This window comes from Rhea pennata, chromosome 10, assembly GCF_028389875.1.
Source record: "Rhea pennata isolate bPtePen1 chromosome 10, bPtePen1.pri, whole genome shotgun sequence".
Taxonomy (NCBI): domain Eukaryota; kingdom Metazoa; phylum Chordata; class Aves; order Rheiformes; family Rheidae; genus Rhea; species Rhea pennata.
In genome coordinates this window covers 19,944,063-19,963,891 of record NC_084672.1, presented here as the reverse complement: position 1 = coordinate 19,963,891, position 19,829 = coordinate 19,944,063, and the positions used below count along the sequence as shown (strand labels likewise).

Here is a 19,829-nt window from a genome sequence, read left to right as displayed (position 1 = left end):
GCAAATCAACAGCTAAATATTAGGCTGCCTTAAATCATTTAAAATAAGTGATTTTATTAATGAGAAGCATTCATGTAAATGTTAAGTTTTATTTTGCATTCTCTCTGCTTGAGCCTTTAAAAAGAGTGTCAAAAATCATTTTGCAAAATTGATTTTGCAACCCTTCCTTTTTCTGACCAAATAAACTTGAAAATAATACCCACAACTTATACCCGATTCTTAATCAGCATGAATTGTAACAATAGACTAAATTACCACGTAGCTTTCTAATGTGAAACTATGAAGCAAAGGTTTCCTGGTCAGCTTTCAGCCCTTTGCATTATACCATGCATTAAGTCATTTCTGTGGTACCCTAGGGCTAGAGCTGCATACATAAATGAGCTACTGTTAACCCTGTCGTTCATTACAACTGTTCGCACAGTCGGAGAGAACTACAGAGCAATTATCAGCGGATGAAAACTGCTGTACCTCAACTGAAGTAATTCATATCATAATTCATGCTAGCTTATCTAGATCTCAGGGAAAAAAGGAAAAACACCCTCAAATGATTCTACATAAAAATTCTACATTTTAATCAAATTAGGTCTCATTATCAAATTCAGTAAAATACATGTAAGCTAATGTGGACTAAAAGCTTATGACAGTTTAAAAGAACAGAACTTGGAAATTTTGAACACTTGTATTAATACACTATTTTTCTTTAAACAAAACAGGTATACTGCAGAATCTCAGAAAAAAGTGAGGGTCCTCCAAAAGAACTTAAAAATTCTAATTCTTTTGTTTCCCTTTAAAACATAATTAACAACGTCTATTAAAAATAGCATGCAAGACAAACTATTTGTAATTCCAAAGAAGTCAAATGGCGCCATCTAGTGACTAATGAACAGAAAATGAAGTCAGGAAGGTTGTTACTTTTACTTCCTCAAAATACCAGGCATTCAAATTTGGAAAAAATAGCAAAAGGAAATGTAAAAATAAACATGAATTCTGGAACACTTATTATGGAAAAAGGACTTGAAAGCCAAATATTAACTCAAGGGTTATTTTTCTGCAAAACTATGTATTTGTAGTTTTTAGTACTTTATAATGTTTTGGGAGGCATATGCAATACAAATTTAAGAGTCACTGTACATACTACTGACTCAAATGTTTTCTTAGGAAAGCCAAATGCTTTTTAGGCTGTGGCAACAACAGCTAATTACGAAGTTATCTAGCATTTAATGTTAACATATATAGGAGTCAAAATTTATTAATAAAAACTGGATAACTTTAGATGCATCTAACTCATCACTGATATAATCAAGTAAAGCAGTGGCTCCTCTTTTCAACTAGTAACACATCATTTTGGAAAAGGCACCATGATCCCAAGTGTACGTGTTCACTGATTCACATTTCCAGCAGACTGCTTACAAGTTTCCAGCAGAAAAAAATTCTAAGCTGTTTTTATAGAACCAAACTTTACTGATTCTGTATACATTGTGAAATTTTTGTAAAGTCTTCAATGAACTCATCCACAAGCAAACTACAGACAAAAAGAGAGTGTCTGCTACTCTTTATATATTTTTCTCCTCTATGTTTTTCTTAAACAAATGCACTGAAAGAAATTTAAAAGTTAGTCACATGAGATGACTGAGTTGCTTTTTTCTCAAAGTTGTATGCCCTTTGAGGTACTATCAAAGAAAGAAGGCTTTTCCTTTAGAAATCGCTGTACAAAAAGGGAAAGAGTGAAGGAGGTTGTGCAGTGGAGATTTGATAACCTTCAAGAATTTTCACTCATGTTTTCCGCCCTGTTCTTTGCATTTATTAAATACACACAGAAAGCACAGAAAAGTTTCTTGCTTTGCAAGCAAAACTAAGTCTCTAGCAACTGAAAAACCATAAAAAGTGGGACAGGTTAAAATTACAGCATCAGAGAACTATCTTTTTTATACATTGAGAGAGTAAACATTGTAAAGAGCATTACAGTGCTCTTGCAGCTCTGTTCACTTCTCACTTATTCATACTTCCATGGGTAATAGATTATTCTATAGCAGAGCAAGGGATACTAACTATTTCTAACAAAAAGAAAAAAAAACATAAACTGTATATTGTGACAGCATCAAAAGCCATTAAGAAAAGCATCAGGCGAGAGAATTGGCATTGTCCTGCACTGCCACAATCCTCAGCTGTTGCCTCCATACGCAGGGAAATCACAAAAGAATACGTTGCTACCAAACTACTACAGGCACGGATAGTATTCTGAGAACTTTTGGATAAAATCATTCTGGTTAGTACTGCACTGGGTTAAGCTACTTAATTTCATCCACTATAATGTATGCAGCTGGCCTAGAACAAATCATTTCTCTATTATTTCTATGAATCCGCTCACCACACAGATACCTATTTTAGCTTTAGCAAAGCACAGAAACAGACATATGTTTCAACAGCTTGCCCTTCCTCTTTTCAATCTGATTTCAGTTCAGAGTGAAAGCGCCGTCTGCAAGAGCGGTCTTTGGCTGACATGCGGTAACAACAGCCCTCTCCTCATCTCTCTGTCGAGAACGCCAGCAGAGCTCACTAATGACTTTTACAAAAATGTATGAAAAGCTTATATACTTATGGGTATTATTTACAACATAGCAATGCCAGTTGCTTTAAATATCATGTAGACAAACACAGAGTAAGTCTACAGACTCCCATTCAAAATGATGTCTTTTTCTTAGCTAAAGCTGCACTCTGATTTGACAGTCGTGGGACTAAAAGAGCAAATGTTTCTGGTCACAAAAACAGTAAAATAAGGAAACCACAGATGGGAAAAAGCCCTAGTTTACATTAGAGTATTTTCAGATTCTAAAAATGTATATGCATACCCTGAAGGAAAAGGCATGTAAATAGTTACAAGAGAATACATGCACAAATAGGCCTTTTTATGGACAAGATGTTATCATAATCTTTCTTTGAGTTGCACTAAACTTTTGACAAACTAATGCTTACCCACTAAATTAGTTATATAGTTACAAATAGCTACACTAAACACCTCCTTGAAAATAAAAGGAGAAAAGATCATTTCTACCACTTAATGCCTAGTAATAAGGGATTCACTTGCAGTTAATTCACTCACAGTTAAATTCTAGGTCTCTACGTGCCTTGAGGCAAAAGCAGTGTAAGCTTTCACATGAAAAGTCAGATTTGAATGAAATTCATCTTAACTTGACTAAAGTTGGCAAAAAAAAATTTACTAAAAATCCTAGAGTTAGATTTTCTTAAAACTATACTTAAGCTCAAAAATACATCAGTGTGCATCATCACCCTTCTAATATGATTAAAAATATACAAACATACATATACATAAAGTCTTCTATGGACTGACAGTTGTTCCAGGAAAAGCGCTAGGGGCTCTCTGAGAAGATGACTAAATGAACAAAGTCTCTGCTGACTGATGCAGCCTTACACAAGTTTCATACAGCCACACACAGGTCATCTACCAGAAGACAGGAGGTGCTGTGGAGAATCCCCCAAAATACCTGCTGTGCCTGGCCCCGGAGAGCCAGACTGGATATTCATAAAAGAAAACACTCCACTCATGCTCCCAAAACCCAGGCCTGATACGGGGGGGGGGGGGGGGGAGGGAGGGAAGGGAGGTGGAAGGACTAATCTCAGTAACTACTGCTTGAAATCTTTCCATAGGGCAGCAGAACTCTAAAACTCAAAGTCAAAAGATAAAAACTCTGAAGAATCTCCTCTTTCATTCCCATATTGCACCTTTGCAGGAAACTAGTTTCTTTGTAGTGAACACTAGATAATCTTAATTTCATATTTTTATGAGAAATTTGTCATGTTTAAACTGAATTGGGATAGAAGGATATTGTATATAGAAAATTAATAATGCCTTGGCTTCACCGATGACTTACTAAAGGGATGTATAAAATGCAAAATATTCCACCCACAGATCAAGATCTCTAAGTACTAGACACTCAAAAAACTGAGGTTAAAAGAAAGTTCAAGTCACCAGAGAAGTTATAATAAGAGCACAAGCTAGGAGAAAATTTAAAAAAGATTATACACTATGAAGAAGACAAAAATCATAAAAAGTTTGAATTCAGAAATCATGAAGAGTATAACATTTAACTCACAAAAGTGATAATTTCATGATAAAGTAAGTGTCACAGAGCGCTATATGCCTAAACTGTGTGTGCAATCCCAGGTCAGTGATACAAGATGTTGCTTTTGCACTCAAGCATTTTCACCCATCTGACATTTTATACAGCCGTCACAAGACAATTTATCATGATATAAGAGGCTCCATATGACACTGCAACCCACTTCTCAGCAACTTTCCAGACTCTGTCAACTTTGTGTTCTCATTTAGACAGAATTTAGGTAAAGGGGAAAAACATTTTGAAAGGTCAAAGTAAATATTTGATTCTATATCCTTAAGTAAAATGCAGTTTGTAAAGTTTATTGGCTTTTAATCAGTTTAATCTTTCTAGAAAGAGCTACAATGTCATATATTGAAGAAAATTGGCAAGAAGTAACAACAATAAGTCATGAAAACATCAAAAATACATGGAGTTTTCTCTAACTAAAACTAATTTTTAATTAAGAGCCATAATAAATTAAATCCAAGCTATCTAGTTCTGATTTGTCTTTCTTTCCAGGTTCCCTTTATTATGAAAGATACAAGATCTTTTTGTTAACCCTATCAGTTGCAACTGATCTCCAGTTTGCATCATAGATTCAAATTTAAAAATTACCATGTGGAAGATATATTAGCTGCCTTAAGGCTGCAACCATTGTATTTTCTGTTATTAAACCCAACTCTTGAGAAAGTACGTAGCCATAAGAGAACCGCTGATCCTGAATACCGTTATCCAGCTGTCCAGTATGACTCTATATTTAAGGAATCTCCATGGGAGATGCCACCTGACTTACTTTGAAAGCCTGCAGTAGGCAGACTGGGATAGTGCCTGCAGCAGAAGAGAAAACGCCACTGCAGAGACAAGCGCTTGCTTCTGCACTGCTGCCTTGTGGCCACCACCAACTCGCCCAGCAACAGCCGCATGAGGGGAGAAAGCGGCAGGAGAGCAGGACCTAGAATCAAAGAAGAAAAAAAAAAGCAACTGTTATTCATACTGTATTTCCCACTAGTATCTTAGTTTTCTGATAAGGATCCCCATGAGGCAAACACGTTGGTTAGGGAGTAGGGGAGCAGGCACCACCACAAAAATACATTCTGAGGAAGAGTGCTTTTCCCAGAAAAAGAAACTGCTTTTTAATTTTAAAAATAATTTGACTAGCAATTTCATTTCTGATGTGGACAGGGTGGTTGGAAAGCAGCTGAAGAGCCCTCCTTACCTGTGCAAGCCGAACAGCTGCAGGAGGAGGCTGGATCAGCCCGATGGCTGAGAAGCAGGACCAGGCTCTAGAAGCCTCCGCCACCAGCTGCACCTGAGCTTCCTGGGACACCTATCAGGCACCGAGAACGAAACCACAACGAGAAACAGGTTTTAAAATGTGTGTGAAAAAAAACAGAGGCGCATCCAAACTGTGGAGGCAGAATCAGGCTGAGCCCATGAGGAGGGACTGTGGTGTGAGGAGGGATGGTGGTGCAAGGAAGGACCATGGTGTGAGGAAAAATCATGGCATGAGAAGAGACCAGGGCCCTCGGCGGGTCCCTGGCCTGCGGTTCCACCTGGTCCCACCACCCACCTGCTCCTGGCGAGCATCCCATTGCCCCTGCTGCCCACCTGCCCGCTGGGAAGAGCCAAACCTGGGCTCCCTGCGGCTGCAGGGCCGCCGCAGCCCCCAGAGGGCTGGACGCTGCCTCATGGCCACCGCCTTAAGGCTGCAGCAGCACCCCGAGGGCTGACCACTGCCTCATGGCTGCCGCCTCACGGCCGCCGCCTCATGGCCACCACCGTCCCCCAAGGGCCGGCCGCCGCCTCATGGCCGTCGCAGCCCCCCAAGGGCCAGCCGCTGCCTCACGGCCGCCGCCTCACGGCCGTCGCAGCCCCCTGAGGGCCGGCTGCCGCCTCATGGCCGCCGCCTCACGGCCGTCGCAGCCCCCCGAGGGCCGGCCGCCGCCTCACGGCCGCCGCCTCATGGCCGTCGCAGCCCCCTGAGGGCCGGCAGCCGCCTCATGGCTGCTGCCTCACGGCCACTGCCACCCCCCGAGGGCCAGCTGCCACCTCATGGCTGCCACCGCACCCCGAGGGCCGGCCACCACCTCACAGCTGCCATAGCCCCCCAAGGGGCGGCCGCCGCCTCATGGCCGCCGCAGCCCCCCGAGGGCCGGCTGCCGCCTCACGGCCGCCGCCTCATGGCCGCCGCAGCCCCCTGAGGGCCGGCTGCTGCCTCACGGCCGCCGCAGCCACCCGAGGGCCAGCTGCCGCCTCATGGCCGCCGCCTCATGGCCGCCGCAGCCCCCCGAGGGCCGGCCGCCGCCTCACGGCCGTCGGGGAAACGAGGGGCAGCGGGGAAGGCGGCCCCTGCCGCAGGGTGCCCGAGCCCAACGGCTCCCTGCCCCAGCGCAGCCGGCGGCGCTCGGCTCCCGGTGGTGCTCCGCAGAGGAGCGGCCCCACCATTACACTGCGCTGCACGCGCGCTTACCTATTTTCTCTTGAGATGTATAAAATATGTGAAGCATAACAGATCAGTTTGGCCAAACAGAACTTGGGTGTCAAGAAAGAGTTAACAGACTTACTCAAAGAATATTTTTAAAGAAGATATCCCCCTCCCCATCCCCATCCCTCACACTGCCAGCTGCTCAGGCCTAATGTCAAGTGCTTTTATCTATGCTAGTGTTTGTAAGAAGTTTTCCAAAATAAGACACACATGGTTGCCTTTTCCCTCCTCTAGTTTATTGTTGCAGAGCATAAATGTGAATTGTACATAGCCATTGCACTTTAGGTGACCAAGTGTGGAAGCAGCGTTCAGCAGTGAATTCATGGCTAGACCTTGCTTAGGCGTCTTGAAACAACTCCATTCTTCATCAAGGATATACACCAGAGCGAGTTAGTCACTACGTTGCCTGAAAAAAAAAAGGGGAAGGAAGGAAAAACAGCCTTGAAAAATAATTAAACATTCCTTTTTTTTTTTTTTTTTTTTTTTAATAAGGAAAAGTTGAAAGTTATTGACCCAGCTTGAAGCGAAGTGGAAGCTCTTCACTGGGTAAAGACAGCCGCTGCCCTTGCCGACGGGTGCATCGCTGACTGCTCCAACCCGAGGCAGCTACGTGCGCAAAACGCTGCCACAACTGTCAGCTGCGAAGGAAGCAGTTCAGAAAGGCGCCAGCAGGCCATTTTCTGTCACAAGCAAGGTCACAGCAGTGTCGTCTCTTTGGTGCCACTCAAGTGTTGCACCGGGTTGGAAAGGTTAGCGCATGCAATGGTAGCGTTCCCCTGAGAAATCAAAAACAACCTTCTGGCTTTCTGACTGTCTCGGAGATCACTGCCTAGTACAGGGTTTTTGGACTGGTACCTGTGTGGCTTTTTTATTATTTTTTTTTTTTTTTTAAAGTCACAATTGCGAGAGGTCATCTCAAAACCTTTCTCCTCCAGGAAGTTGTTTAAGACTAAATAAGGTGAAATTCTCAACACTTACAGTTTACAAAACTTCACTTTGAAGATAGCAGTGTGCTGCGTTCAGTAGCAGAGCTCACAAGCTACATGAACCCTCAACAACCCAACATGTACCAATTCCCCAGGTGAGCAAAATGAGTACATCCCACTTAACTTGTTGTTTTATTTTGCTGATTGAAAGAATAGTAATTATTTACCAAACTTGTGCTCATAGGAATTTATGTAGTATTTGATCATACCAGAAACTTAATGCTGATGTGCTCTACTGAAGATAGTGGTGGTGGGGGGAAGAGTAAGAAATTGCAACATCCTGGAACACCGAGAAATTGTCTCCCCAGCCTTTGATAACATTTTGCGTTCCCTGCCCTTTCTTCAAACCTCCAGATGGCACAAACTGCATTAAGCAATGAAACTTGTAAAAACTTCATTTATGTATCTCAAAGATTAGAGCTGTTTCTAAAGATAGATTATTTTGAAATCTTACATGATATCAGTGACCTTGGTGTAGCTCAAGAAGCCTGAAAAACACTAGTCGACTAGGTTGAAAAAGGAATTATTTAAAAAAGGCAATTCACCAGATTATAAAAGGTGGATAGGTTATACATATATACAATAATTTGCTTCTCATCTACAAATGTGCTAGTGCTATTTTTATGATGCCTTATCTGCATCAAAAAATAGATCAAGGGACTTTAATAAATCACCATTTTTAGCACCGTAAATATTCCTGTTACTTCCATTTGATACATGAAGAATATAAATGTATTTTAAGACATCATTGGTGCAGATATATGCCACTAACTTCTGTGAGAATTGAATTTAAGGACTTAGCTTTCAGGACTGCTGAGGATCTAAAACCAGTTCAGATCACAATGATCTGCAAGTTAAACAGTCCTGAAGCAGCAATCTGAAAAACAACAAAAACAGAGACAACAAGCACATACCTCTAGCTTGCTCTTAATGAAAGTAAAGAGACTACATACGCTTTCAGTTAGATATATTTTACTAGAGGAAAAGCGTGAAAAGCAAGAATTTTAGAAGCTGCTTGTTACTCATGCTGAAGTACCTTCCCTGTGTGTTCCTTGGGGTATCCATTTCAGTCTTGCAACCATTAAGCTGCTTTTGTCTCGAGTATACCAAACCATTCTTCCCTTAGTTTCTCTTATTTTCACCCCAGTCAACTGAGTTACTGCCAAACTGCATGAATTTCTAAGTCAAGAACCACTGTAAATGTAATTGCCAACAAATACTTTTGTCAAATCGCTCAGGGTAGGAGGATGCAAGGCAAACAGTATTTGCTGTATTAGTTACTGTATTAGTATTGTGCCTCAGGTTACTTAGAAGGCCCAAGATCATACCCTTCACATTATGTGCGTGTGCCCGTGTGTGTGTGTGTGTACGCGGGCGTTTTAAATCAAGGTAACAATTCAAGTAACTAGGTAATTCTTAGATAAACTGGAGACTGTGTCTCATTATCTTTACAAAGCCTAAAGTCATCTGAATAATGTACTTAGATCTCATTTCTAGGCCAAGTAATCACTACAGGAGTACAGGATATTTCAGGAGAAATCTGAAGAACAGTCATTTTTAGGAATAAGCAAAACCATTCAAAAAACCCTGTGACTTGCCACTGAAGTTAAGCAAGCTTTATTGATGCAATTCAGCCGGACCCCTTTCCACAACAGATGTACTGGAAGTAGCCTGGAAATGCCTGGAAGTAGCCTGGAAATACTGTGTAAAAACTACATGGAATATTTCATACAAAATACTTCAAATGCTTTTCATTATGTAACTTTTATTTGAGACACATTGTTGTAAAAAAGTTTGCATGGAATAATAAAACGACTGAGTTTGTTTTGGGGGAGTTTGGGATATTTTTGCCTATACATATTATCAATACACAATTAATGATTAGGTTTACAAGTTAACGACATAACCAGTTCACTTTATCTGCAGGAGCTTTTCATATTACACCTTTAGAGTAGAGATAAAATGTGCTTAAACACACATAGTAAGACAATCCTATTTCAAAATTAAGCATTTTTTCAAGGGCTATACGTTTTAGTCTGAATTTAGTAGCTATACAACATTAAAATAATTGTAATTGAAGTTTTATTTGAAAAAAATGTTTGTAAGGCCATAGGAATACACTAAAACACTTGAATTCACTGGAAATAAAAATTAATGGAAATCCTGCTTTTGTGGCAGGCAGAAATACAAGTTTTATTTATAAGAACAAGAGTGGCACAAGCAGTTCAGTGAACAGAGGAAAAAAGGACCTATCATCTACAGGCTAACCCTCAGTAAGTTTAACTTTGCAAAATTTCACTTACATTTATATACAAACAGATAACAGATGCATTTCCACAAACAACACATTTATGCAGTTTACATATTATTCACGTAGCTTTCAAATCATTATCCATTCACAATTTTTAACGTATTATGTGTATTCCAGACTCCTATTTTCAATTGAGAAAATGACTGACTTGATTCACTTGACTTTAGCAGACCAGGAGGGGAAATGTACTTGTGATGAGAAATGCATTTTGCCAAAAAGAACTCCCCTCAAAAACCCCCAAAACAACCTGCATGTCTGAAAAAACAATCAGCATTTTTGAGAACAACCCTTCCCCACCTCCCTAAAAAGTGAGCTGTGTTAGGTTTCATGAGTGGTTTAAGTTTTAACAACAATACAATAGTAGAACTTCAGGACAACTAATAACTAAATCAAATATTCTGTATCTACTCAACAAAACCACTTTGTGCATGTTTTGCTGAGCACAGACTGAAAGCTAAAGTTGAGAAGCACTGAGACCATTTTTTCTTTTGTGTTTTTTTTTTAGAAAACACTTGGAAAAAAACTTGGTCAAGATGCATTGCACAGACATGGGACAGAAGGAAAGGTTTCATAAAAATAAAAATCAACAGCATAAACAGCAGCTTTGTCTTATCAAAATCCACAAAAAAGTCTGCCTTTCCTAAAAAGTTGATGACAATCTTTGGAGCAAGACAGAAATACATTTGCTGCTTAATGAATAATAATTGAATGACTTTCATTCTAATGGCCATTAGAATAGTAGCTAATTGACTGAGGTATAGCTAAGAGTTCTTCCAAGTTCAGATTATATAGTCTTGAGCAAATTTGCAACAAAGACTGCACAAAAAAAATCATACTGATATTAGAAAAGCCTGTAGTACCCAGTATCTGATGCCTAGGCAGATTTATCACCTTCCACTTGCCTAAAGCGAGAGATAGCTAAAAAAAAAGAAAGTTCTCAGTAAAACATACGATTGATTTGCAAGCTAAGATACAGCACATTTTTCAATGCCTGACAATCCAGACTCTACACAGGAAGAGGTCTACACTGACCAAAAATTAGCACACTAGTAAAGTGCAGCTACTCAGCCATTTAATACTGCTGGAGAGTACGGGTGGGAGCAAAACAAGACAAAACAAGAGAGAGAGAGAGAGAGAAATATGCATTTTACCTTATCCATAAAACGTGAAATTAGATTTCTTCAGTTTCAGCAGGGGACAACAAAATTGCACTAAATTCTTCTACAAACAGAAAAAGATTAACTTTACATGAACATTAAGCAAAGGGAAATACTGACTGCATTATTTTATCATGCACAAAGTGAATTTCCTATGGTCTTACCTCACGTTTATGTACAGTTTAACATAACTAAATGTAAGAAAATAGCAAGTTTTTTTTTTGTTGTTTTAAATACAGAGCAGATACCCCCATTTGCTGCTGCTTCAAGAAGCACTTCATAGACTCTATTACTTGCAGGCTCTTTCAAAGGGAAGTTCATGGAGACTAACATAGAACGTACATTTAACTACACAGATAGGACAGGAAAAACAATACAAAGCATTCTGTAAACGTTGCCAAACGCAGAACATGTCAGTTTTGGTTTGCAAACAACCCCTGAGATAAAAATCAAAGTATTACGACACCAAATAAGTCAGAGGTAAATTACTGAAAATAAAAGACATTCATAATTGGTGTCACAACACTTTCTGTATAGAAAGCACTTTTTAAAAAAACCATACAGAAAGCATAACTGCTTTAGTCTGTCCAAACAAAACATCAAGGGTGGACAACAGAGCAGTTAGGGTTGCTTTGTTTTTCCACTAGATCTTGTTGCCATGACGATTTTTCTATGTTAGTGCAGCAACAGTAAGTTGTGAGATTCACAATCTAGTTACAACTACTTGAATTAAAATACATGTGGGGAGAGGTTGACAGAAAGCCACTTAAAACTTTATAACTTTATGGAACCTGCTACTAATAAAACTTTTCAAATCAAAAGTCTACATTTAATGCTATCGGCCCATTCTCTTTCAAAATATTTACAACAGACCCAGAGATGACAAATTCAGTACTCAATGCCACAAAGTGAAGCAGAACTATTCTGTGGCAACAGCCAACTCACTGACTGCCACCCTAGACAACGTAGCAGGGCAAAAGCAAGCACATCAGAGACATGACTTTGACAATGACAGAATCCACCTGTCTCCTACTAACAAACAGGCTGGACACAAACCTGTAAGTAAAGCTTACAATGGTCCAAGTTTGGCACATCAACAGAAACTAAAGCACCTGTTTTTAATTACTCAGGAACTTTTCCAGAACACATTAAAAAAGTGGTAAAACAAAAATTAGGTTATACAATGCTCAATTGAATAAAAGGCAACTAAGTTTCAACTCTGCTTCTAACAGGCTAAGTCACTGTACTAGTTTTTGATGATGAAATAATTTAACGGCTTGAGCAGACCAAAGAGGGCTTCAAACATTCCACATGAATTGCAGAACAAATACATTATAATCCTGGTGTGATTCTTTCCTTTAGCAACTGCACAGGGAGTTAGTTTTTGTATGCCTCTGTTGTCAAGGGCCAATGCTTACAGACATTAGTGACTATCCTCAGAATTACAGTAGAAATGGAAGTCACCTTTAGAAGATTTCTGAACAAATGAATCCATAAAGAGGTTACTCAAAACTCAAGCATTCAAATTCCACAAGCCACTTAAGTGATAGCGATGAGGTCAATTTGTGATGACAATTTCAACTCCAGAGTGTACTTCATCAGAAACAAAAAAAGGTGCAGACAGTTTGAGCTAACAAAGGAAAGTTAGGTGAGGAAAGACATTGTATTTATTGAAATAACTGAAAGGTGCATTTGTGAATCAGGCAGTGACTGGCAATTCAGAACACAACTTTGCTAAGTCTGGTAAAGAAAGAAAAGCAACATACTACATTCAGAATAGAAGCCACAGCTTCAGCTTGAACAGATTTGTGCATCCAAAAGAAAAAAAAAAACACACAAATTGTTAAATGCCAATTCTTATTCTAATACTCATCTCTAGAGTGTCAACATCCATACTTGCCACATGTATACAGCAAAGAAACTAGTGGAAATAAGACTTGATCTGTTCCCTGGCTCTTCTGCTTTATATAATAAATTTGTTAAAAGAAAATCCTGCACAAATCTGTTAAGAATCTTTCTTACAGGTCAAACTGTGCAAATACAAATGTAAGATTGTGCTGTAACAGGCAATAAGAGGCCAATATGGATGTGCAAAGTTAAAAGAAACATAGCAGCTTTTGCAACAGGCAATAAAACAGAAAGTAGAAAAGGAAAACAAGTTAACTCTTGCATTTGTGTCTCCACTTCATAGCTTCCATATCTGAGAAAGAGGAGCCTGACAGGTCAATAGGCTTAGTGAACAAAATCCACTTGGTATTTTGTGTATCGCAGTCTACGTTCAATGGAGCTCTCAGCAGCAGCTTGGTGGTATTATTTCTGAGGCTTTGTGACCCTGTGCTTTCAAAGAAGCAGAAAAGGTTCTAAGTGTGCTGCAGTCTATCATTAGAAGTTCATCAAAGTAGCGTGCATCGAAAGAAGCTGCTCTTCTTAGATCGATTTTCTGTTATTTTTACTGGCCCACCTGCCCCTGATGAACTGTTGTCATTCTGAAAAACAAAAAAACATCAATGTCACAAAATGCAGAAAAAATAGCTTTTCTAATTTTCTTCCACCTCCTCTCCCTTGCAAGGTAATAACCAGAGCTGTTTGCTCTAACTGGGGCTCATCAGTTACCCAGACTCTGTTAATCCCTTGATAAAGCTGCCTACTTTTAAAACAACTTATCCAACAACCTGAATCTCAAGAACTAACTCAAGGAGTGACTGCACAATCTGAAGTTTAATAAAGCAAGGATCACACTGTTATGGTTAAAAAGAATACACCAATTTCAGGTTGCACTACATTTAGTATTCACAAAATAAGGAAAAATTACATATTAACACGTGTTTGTATTTAAGTACTACTTAGGTTGAGAACAGGTATACACTGACCTACTTAAGATCTGACTAGAAGTAGAGGTGGATTCTACCACCTGCCCCACTGAATGGCTCAACCACAAAATTTACTGGGTTTTTTTGAAGGTTCTTTTACTAGAAAGTGGGAAACTTATTTGCCTAACAAGATTTGCATCACCAAATTCTTGTTCGCTAGTAATGGCAACTTCCATGATTGCATCAGTCAATTAGTCTGGCCAAATGTTTGCACAAGTGCTTACGAAATTAACAACTACATTTGGTACCAACTGTATTTTGCTGGTCCTTCTATTAAAAAAAAAAAAAATTTAAAGTAATAAAGTAAATGAAGCCATGGTCTCCAAATCTCATTTAAAGCTAGCAAACTACTGTAAGAGCAGCAATGCTTCCCACATCTGCAATCATACACTCTTAAGAATGGCTTCATTAAATCAAAGCTACATGTTTTACTATGAATTAAGAACACATGAAGCATGTCACAGAATCACAGAAATGTTGGAAAGGCCTCTGGAGATCATCTAGTTCAACCTCTCACTCGAGGCAGGACTACCACTAACGCTAGAACAGGTCAACTATAGTTTTGTCTAGCTGAGTTTTGAAAACTTCCAAGGACAAGGATTCACAACCCTCTGGGCAATCTACTCCAGAGCTGCACTACCCTCATTAGTGATTTGCCTCCTGCCACCCATGCCCAGCCCAAACCTTCCAAGCAGCAATTTATGGCTTAGCTACAGCTCCCTTGCTCCAGGTCCTTGTCCGTCCTAGAAACTCTCCGCAGGACTCTCTTTAGATCATTCTCAACCAACATCTTTCCTGGATCAAGATGCTCAAAACTGGATGTAGTAGTCCAGCAGCAACACACTGAGAGAGAGGCAACAACTTCCTTTGCTCCAAGGACCAGTTTCTTCTAACATAGCCCAGTATGCAATTAACATTTTTTGCAATGATAAAAAAGACCTTTAACTCAAATTTAAACTAGCAGTCACTGTAATCCTATAATACTCAGCTAGTTCTTACAACTGTTCAATTAATATAGATTGTATGTCAAAGGGAAATACAAACCATTTTTCTGTTGAGCTTTGTCATAATGTCCCGTGCAAGTGTGAAAAATGCCTAGCAAATGGGGAGAGGAAAAAAAAATTTATCAGTCATAAGACACATTAGAGACAAGATAGATTTGGAATAGTCAGACACATTAACAACAGTGTATTCTGCAGGCCACTGCTAGCACTTCAAGTTGCAAGGCACTCCTGTGTACAATACTTACTTACACTGCAATAAGCATGCTTAAAAAAAAAAAAAAAAAAGAGAGAGATATCTTGTTTTCGTTTCCTTCTTCCAAACTTTGAAGTAAATGAACAGCTTTTCCCCTTGCACAGCTCTTGAACAAAAAAACCTGCTGAATGGAAGGCTGTTTACACAGCATTGTGATTCAAATATGCAACACATGCCTTTTTTTTAATTTATTTATTTTGCCGAACTATATATTGTGCATTGCAACTAGAAACCTACAGAGAGCTTTGAGGCTGGTATGTCTGGCAATTCACATCAAGGTCAGCACTTCCTGTCCTCCAAAACCTTTGCACTTGGGCTAACTACAACCCTGTTTATGCTTCTAACAATCTTAAAATCACTTTGGCAAATTTCATCATCTCCAACTTCACAGCACAAAGCAGAGAAATTTCTGTAGCAGGAAAATACTGCAATTCTCTATAAGCAGGGAGAAATAAGATTTTAGGGATAAATATGAAGATACCAGTACTTGAAGGACAGTCCCAGAATGGAAAATGGTAAGGATTTCCCCCCCCCCCCCACTGCATTTTGAATATATCCAAAGGAGTGGGGGGAAGTCACAATTGCATTAGTCCCCACAAGTTAAATATTTGGTGAAAATAAGATTAAATCATTACTGGCAGAGTACCTACATCAGCTGTATTCTTCCTATGCTTTCTTCACGATCCATGTGACAGTTTTTAAAAATATTCAGAGCACCAAATGTTTTGGAATAGCCACAAATTAATTTTGTGCATTTACTGACGTATAGGAGTTGCAAAGAAATTGCAGGGCATGTCATGAGGCAGCAAGTTCATCACCTGGAGGAACTAATGAAGATGGTATGCACTTTTTATTGGGAGCCTATTAAAATGCACCATTGGTATTAACAACTAATGTTCATACTTTCACTGCCCGCTGTAAGAATCACAGGGATATTGTGAAAATGAGGTCAAACACTACTGCAGATGCAGCACAATTCAAATAAATTCATTCTAACCATGAACCAACTATTGTATCACAACCTTCCTGCAATCAGATAAAAGGCTACATGTCTTAGTGGGCACAGTATCAGTCATGCTATTTTACAGTAACAATTTCTTTAGTTTCTAGCTAATATATTAGCTGCACAATCTGACTTTGGTATGTATCTGGAGGACTTCTAAAAAGCATCCCAGCAATACACTGGGGAGGGCTTTTAGACCATTAGTTTTAGGAACACCATTTAAGAACAAATCTATCTTATTCGAAAGAACTGAACAGCATTTCTGCATTGTTTAAGCCCAGCATTAAAACTACTAGGAGGTGTATTTCTAAGATTAATATCTCATGTGTGATTATTCAGTATATTCACAAGATTTTGAGCCATTTCACACTTCAATCCTTTTTAATGTAACTGCCTTCTGATAGGATATTTCACTGTCTACATTTTTCATAGCGTCAACGTCCTCCCCCCATCCTCTAGAAGATTACAGTAGTGATTCATGGTAAGACAGACTCGAGCTGAGCCACTCTTCCTTCCGACTCTATTTCCTTACGCTCTCATAAATAGAGTCTAGCGTTTTTTGCACATTTATTTGCAGGAAAACAGATCGCAAATCTGCAGACTGTTATAAGCTTTCTTCCTCCTCTGACATTAACTTACGACAGTCTACATTGATGTTCCAGTTTAAAATGTAAATCTTAAGTCTCATCTGCATAGACATATTTAGCAGTACCCTGAGGTCTCCTTTACATATTACTATGTTATTCTGAATGTAAAGAATTTTGAATCCAGCTTCCTGCACGAAGCATTGGTCTAACATTATACCTACTTCCTGTACAAAACTACTTGTAATTCAAGCAGCAAGATAAAGAAGTCTAAAGAAACTGTTTGCTACAGTAATAGCAAACTCCTCTTAATACCTATCTAAAAAGTATTCCAGATATTATCAGAAAATAAGCCATCCTCGGTTTTACAACGACTATCTAAATAGAAGAAGATTGGAGTTGTCACTTCAGATTTCAGATCAGGTCAAAAAGTCCAGCAGTTACAGATCATATAACACGCCTCCATAGTAGTATTTCAAGCAACACAACCAAGTGTAATGTTTATCTCTTACCTCTTCCACATTTATGCTGGATTTTGCACTTGTCTCCAAAAATTTGATTCCATAATCAATTGCTAACTGGAAGAGAGGTTAAAGTTTTCAGTGTATTTAAAAGTTCCTTTGCAAAAGGGATGTTTACATAAGTTCATAATAGAACAGGGACTCTCTGATGCTTAAAAAAAACCCCAAAAGCTTCGTTTGTCTGCTTTCTCTCACAAAAAACATTAATTTTACTAGCCAAATAGAAAACATATTCCGACATGCCAAATCCTCATGTAAATTCAAAACTCAAAAATATTAATTGCTCACAGAATAACTTATTTAGGATCCAAAATAACATGAAGACAGAACCTTCACTGATTGGGATTTGTTGACAGGATAACTATATACAATCATCCTGTAAATTGTGTTACTAGCAGCTATACTACTTTAGCTGCGTGACACATTGTGTAGTATTCTTACTTGCTTGTTAGTATTGCAGAACAACAAATCATTTTAGCTTTAATAACAATACTTACAAGAAGTGTCAGTAATCATCACAATGAATTGTATGCAGCATAATCAAACTACATACAAAGCTTTATATTGAGATTTGTAACACTATATTATACGGAAGATAGTGTTTCTTATAGGATCTCTCCCTTAAGACAATAGTAACATTAAATTAGTCAAACTTGAATACAGTCAAGTGATACTACAAAAACCTGACATCCTATAATATACAATAAGTTCTGAAACATGAAGTTTGACGCCCATCATCTCTCATATACCTAAAATAAATCAGATGTCCAATAACCGGAATCCTAAGAAGGAAAATAGGCTTCTAAGCAAGTAAGTCAACATAAAAAGTTTACCTTCTCCCCTTTTTCTTTTGAAACTTGTCTTTTTTCATTCATATCACATTTATTACCGAGGATCATTCTTTCTACATCTGAAGAGGCATGCTAAAGGGGAAAAAGCAATCTCTCAGAAACAAATCATAGCATTATTTAAAAGAATTCTCTGTATCCTAAACTCATTGAAGAATTAATATTTTCTTTTAAAAATGTTATCTAATATGAGGGCATTACCAGGAAAAGGACTGCCTTTTGAAACAGGCAATCCAATAACTAAATATTAAAATAGTTTGGGATAAAGATTCCCACATGAAATTTGCTTGATATCGCTACAGACCGACTCCAGCAGCACCAGCTCTGCATCAGATTCCATATATGCACAGGCATTTGGCTATCTTGGATGTGTCCATGCACCAGTTTGAAGCAGAGTGGATACCATTACATCCGCAGTATTTGTTTGGCCTATCATTATGCAACACGTGCATTTTTAAGAGAGGCTATTAATAAAAGACTTATTAAGTAATAATCACTTCTGCACAAGCACTGAAGCATACCTTGCTAGTCTAGTCACTATTGCATTAAATTGACCATTAATACAGGAATTTTGCTTAGAGCCAAAGAACAGTAACAAGGAAAAGCCTATGGATTTTATCTTAGAGAAAAACATAGTAAGATTATGTCACCTAACTACAGATTCATTAAAATATTAATTTAAGGCTTCCCTTACATCTTCATACTGACCTTCCCCTACTTGACAGCATGTCACATTAAACAATTTACAAGAGGTTAGCAGGCAGCTTACCCAAAAAACAAATGAAAAGGACAAAAATATTTAAATGGAAAAATGCACAACACAAAATAGTAACTGACATTAGAAAGCAGATACCCCAAGATCTTTCTCCTTCCCACTCCATTCCTTAGACAAGTCCAAAAGCAAAAAAGAACAATGAAAATTATACAGAAAGAGTAGTTTTGAAACAATTGTTTTACGTTTGCTTTTTAAACCTAGGTTTCCTACTTTCAGGGCCTAGATAAACAAGACAGATATTCTTCCCATTAGTAAGAACTGTTCCATCCACAGTAGTGTTAATTCGGTCATATATGTTGGCTGCTATACTGCAAGTAAATAATTATTTGTCCCAGAGAAATCATAAGGTGCAAATAATAAGAACCACTTTCCAAGGCCTCCTGTTACAGAGCACCTACCTCCTCAATGTTTCTTATCCAGTTTTTTATGTTGTCAAAAGACTTTTCATTAGTGATGTCATACACCAGCATAATTCCCTAATAAAATTAAGAAAACTTGGTTAGATGAGCGAGTACTAGTGTTTCAATTTTGATGTATGTTGTTGGTTTGATTACACTTGCAAAAAAATAAATATAGATAGGACTTATGCACCTACAATCAATAATCCTTTCTCAAAGCATTATGCCTTTGCTGAAAGTTAATAAAAAATATTGTTTATATTTCTTAGCACTGTTTGATAGAGTTTGACAACGTTACTAATACAAATTTTTAAAGTATTAGCCTATGATCAGGAAGAGTATTTAAATCCTACTAGAACCAGGACTCTATTGTTAAAGTCAAGTTTAGAAGGAGCAGTGTCATGCAGTCAAAGGATGAAAGTCCCATGAGATCCAATCTGCTGGGGCCACTAGATATCTACCACAAAGCTAAACAGCTACATTAACTACAAGTTGCCAAGTTCACCTCTGTTCTTT

The 19,829-nt window shown here is 38.5% G+C and overlaps 1 protein-coding gene across 5 annotated transcripts in view; it reads right to left on the bottom strand.

Moving 5' to 3' along the window:
- Positions 1–6,817: 6,817 nt before the first annotated feature.
- The window catches only part of RAB8B (RAB8B, member RAS oncogene family), a 30,010-nt gene continuing 16,998 nt past the window's right edge, over positions 6,818–19,829 (bottom strand). The window contains exons 4-11 of one of the 5 annotated variants that reach the window (XM_062583628.1): positions 19,314–19,391; positions 18,126–18,215; positions 17,284–17,349; positions 14,972–15,022; positions 13,519–13,543; positions 13,222–13,389; positions 11,052–11,121; positions 6,818–7,009 (exon numbers count right to left, since the gene is read on the bottom strand). In XM_062583628.1, the coding sequence (XP_062439612.1) occupies positions 11,072–11,121; positions 13,222–13,389; positions 13,519–13,543; positions 14,972–15,022; positions 17,284–17,349; positions 18,126–18,215; positions 19,314–19,391 (528 nt within the window). In that variant the 3' untranslated portion in view covers positions 6,818–7,009; positions 11,052–11,071. Of the gene's footprint in view, positions 7,010–9,756; positions 11,122–13,221; positions 13,544–14,971; positions 15,023–17,283; positions 17,350–18,125; positions 18,216–19,313; positions 19,392–19,829 lie in introns of those variants that run through there. The other 4 variants (XM_062583631.1, XM_062583629.1, XM_062583633.1 and 1 more) reach the window with 4 other exon arrangements.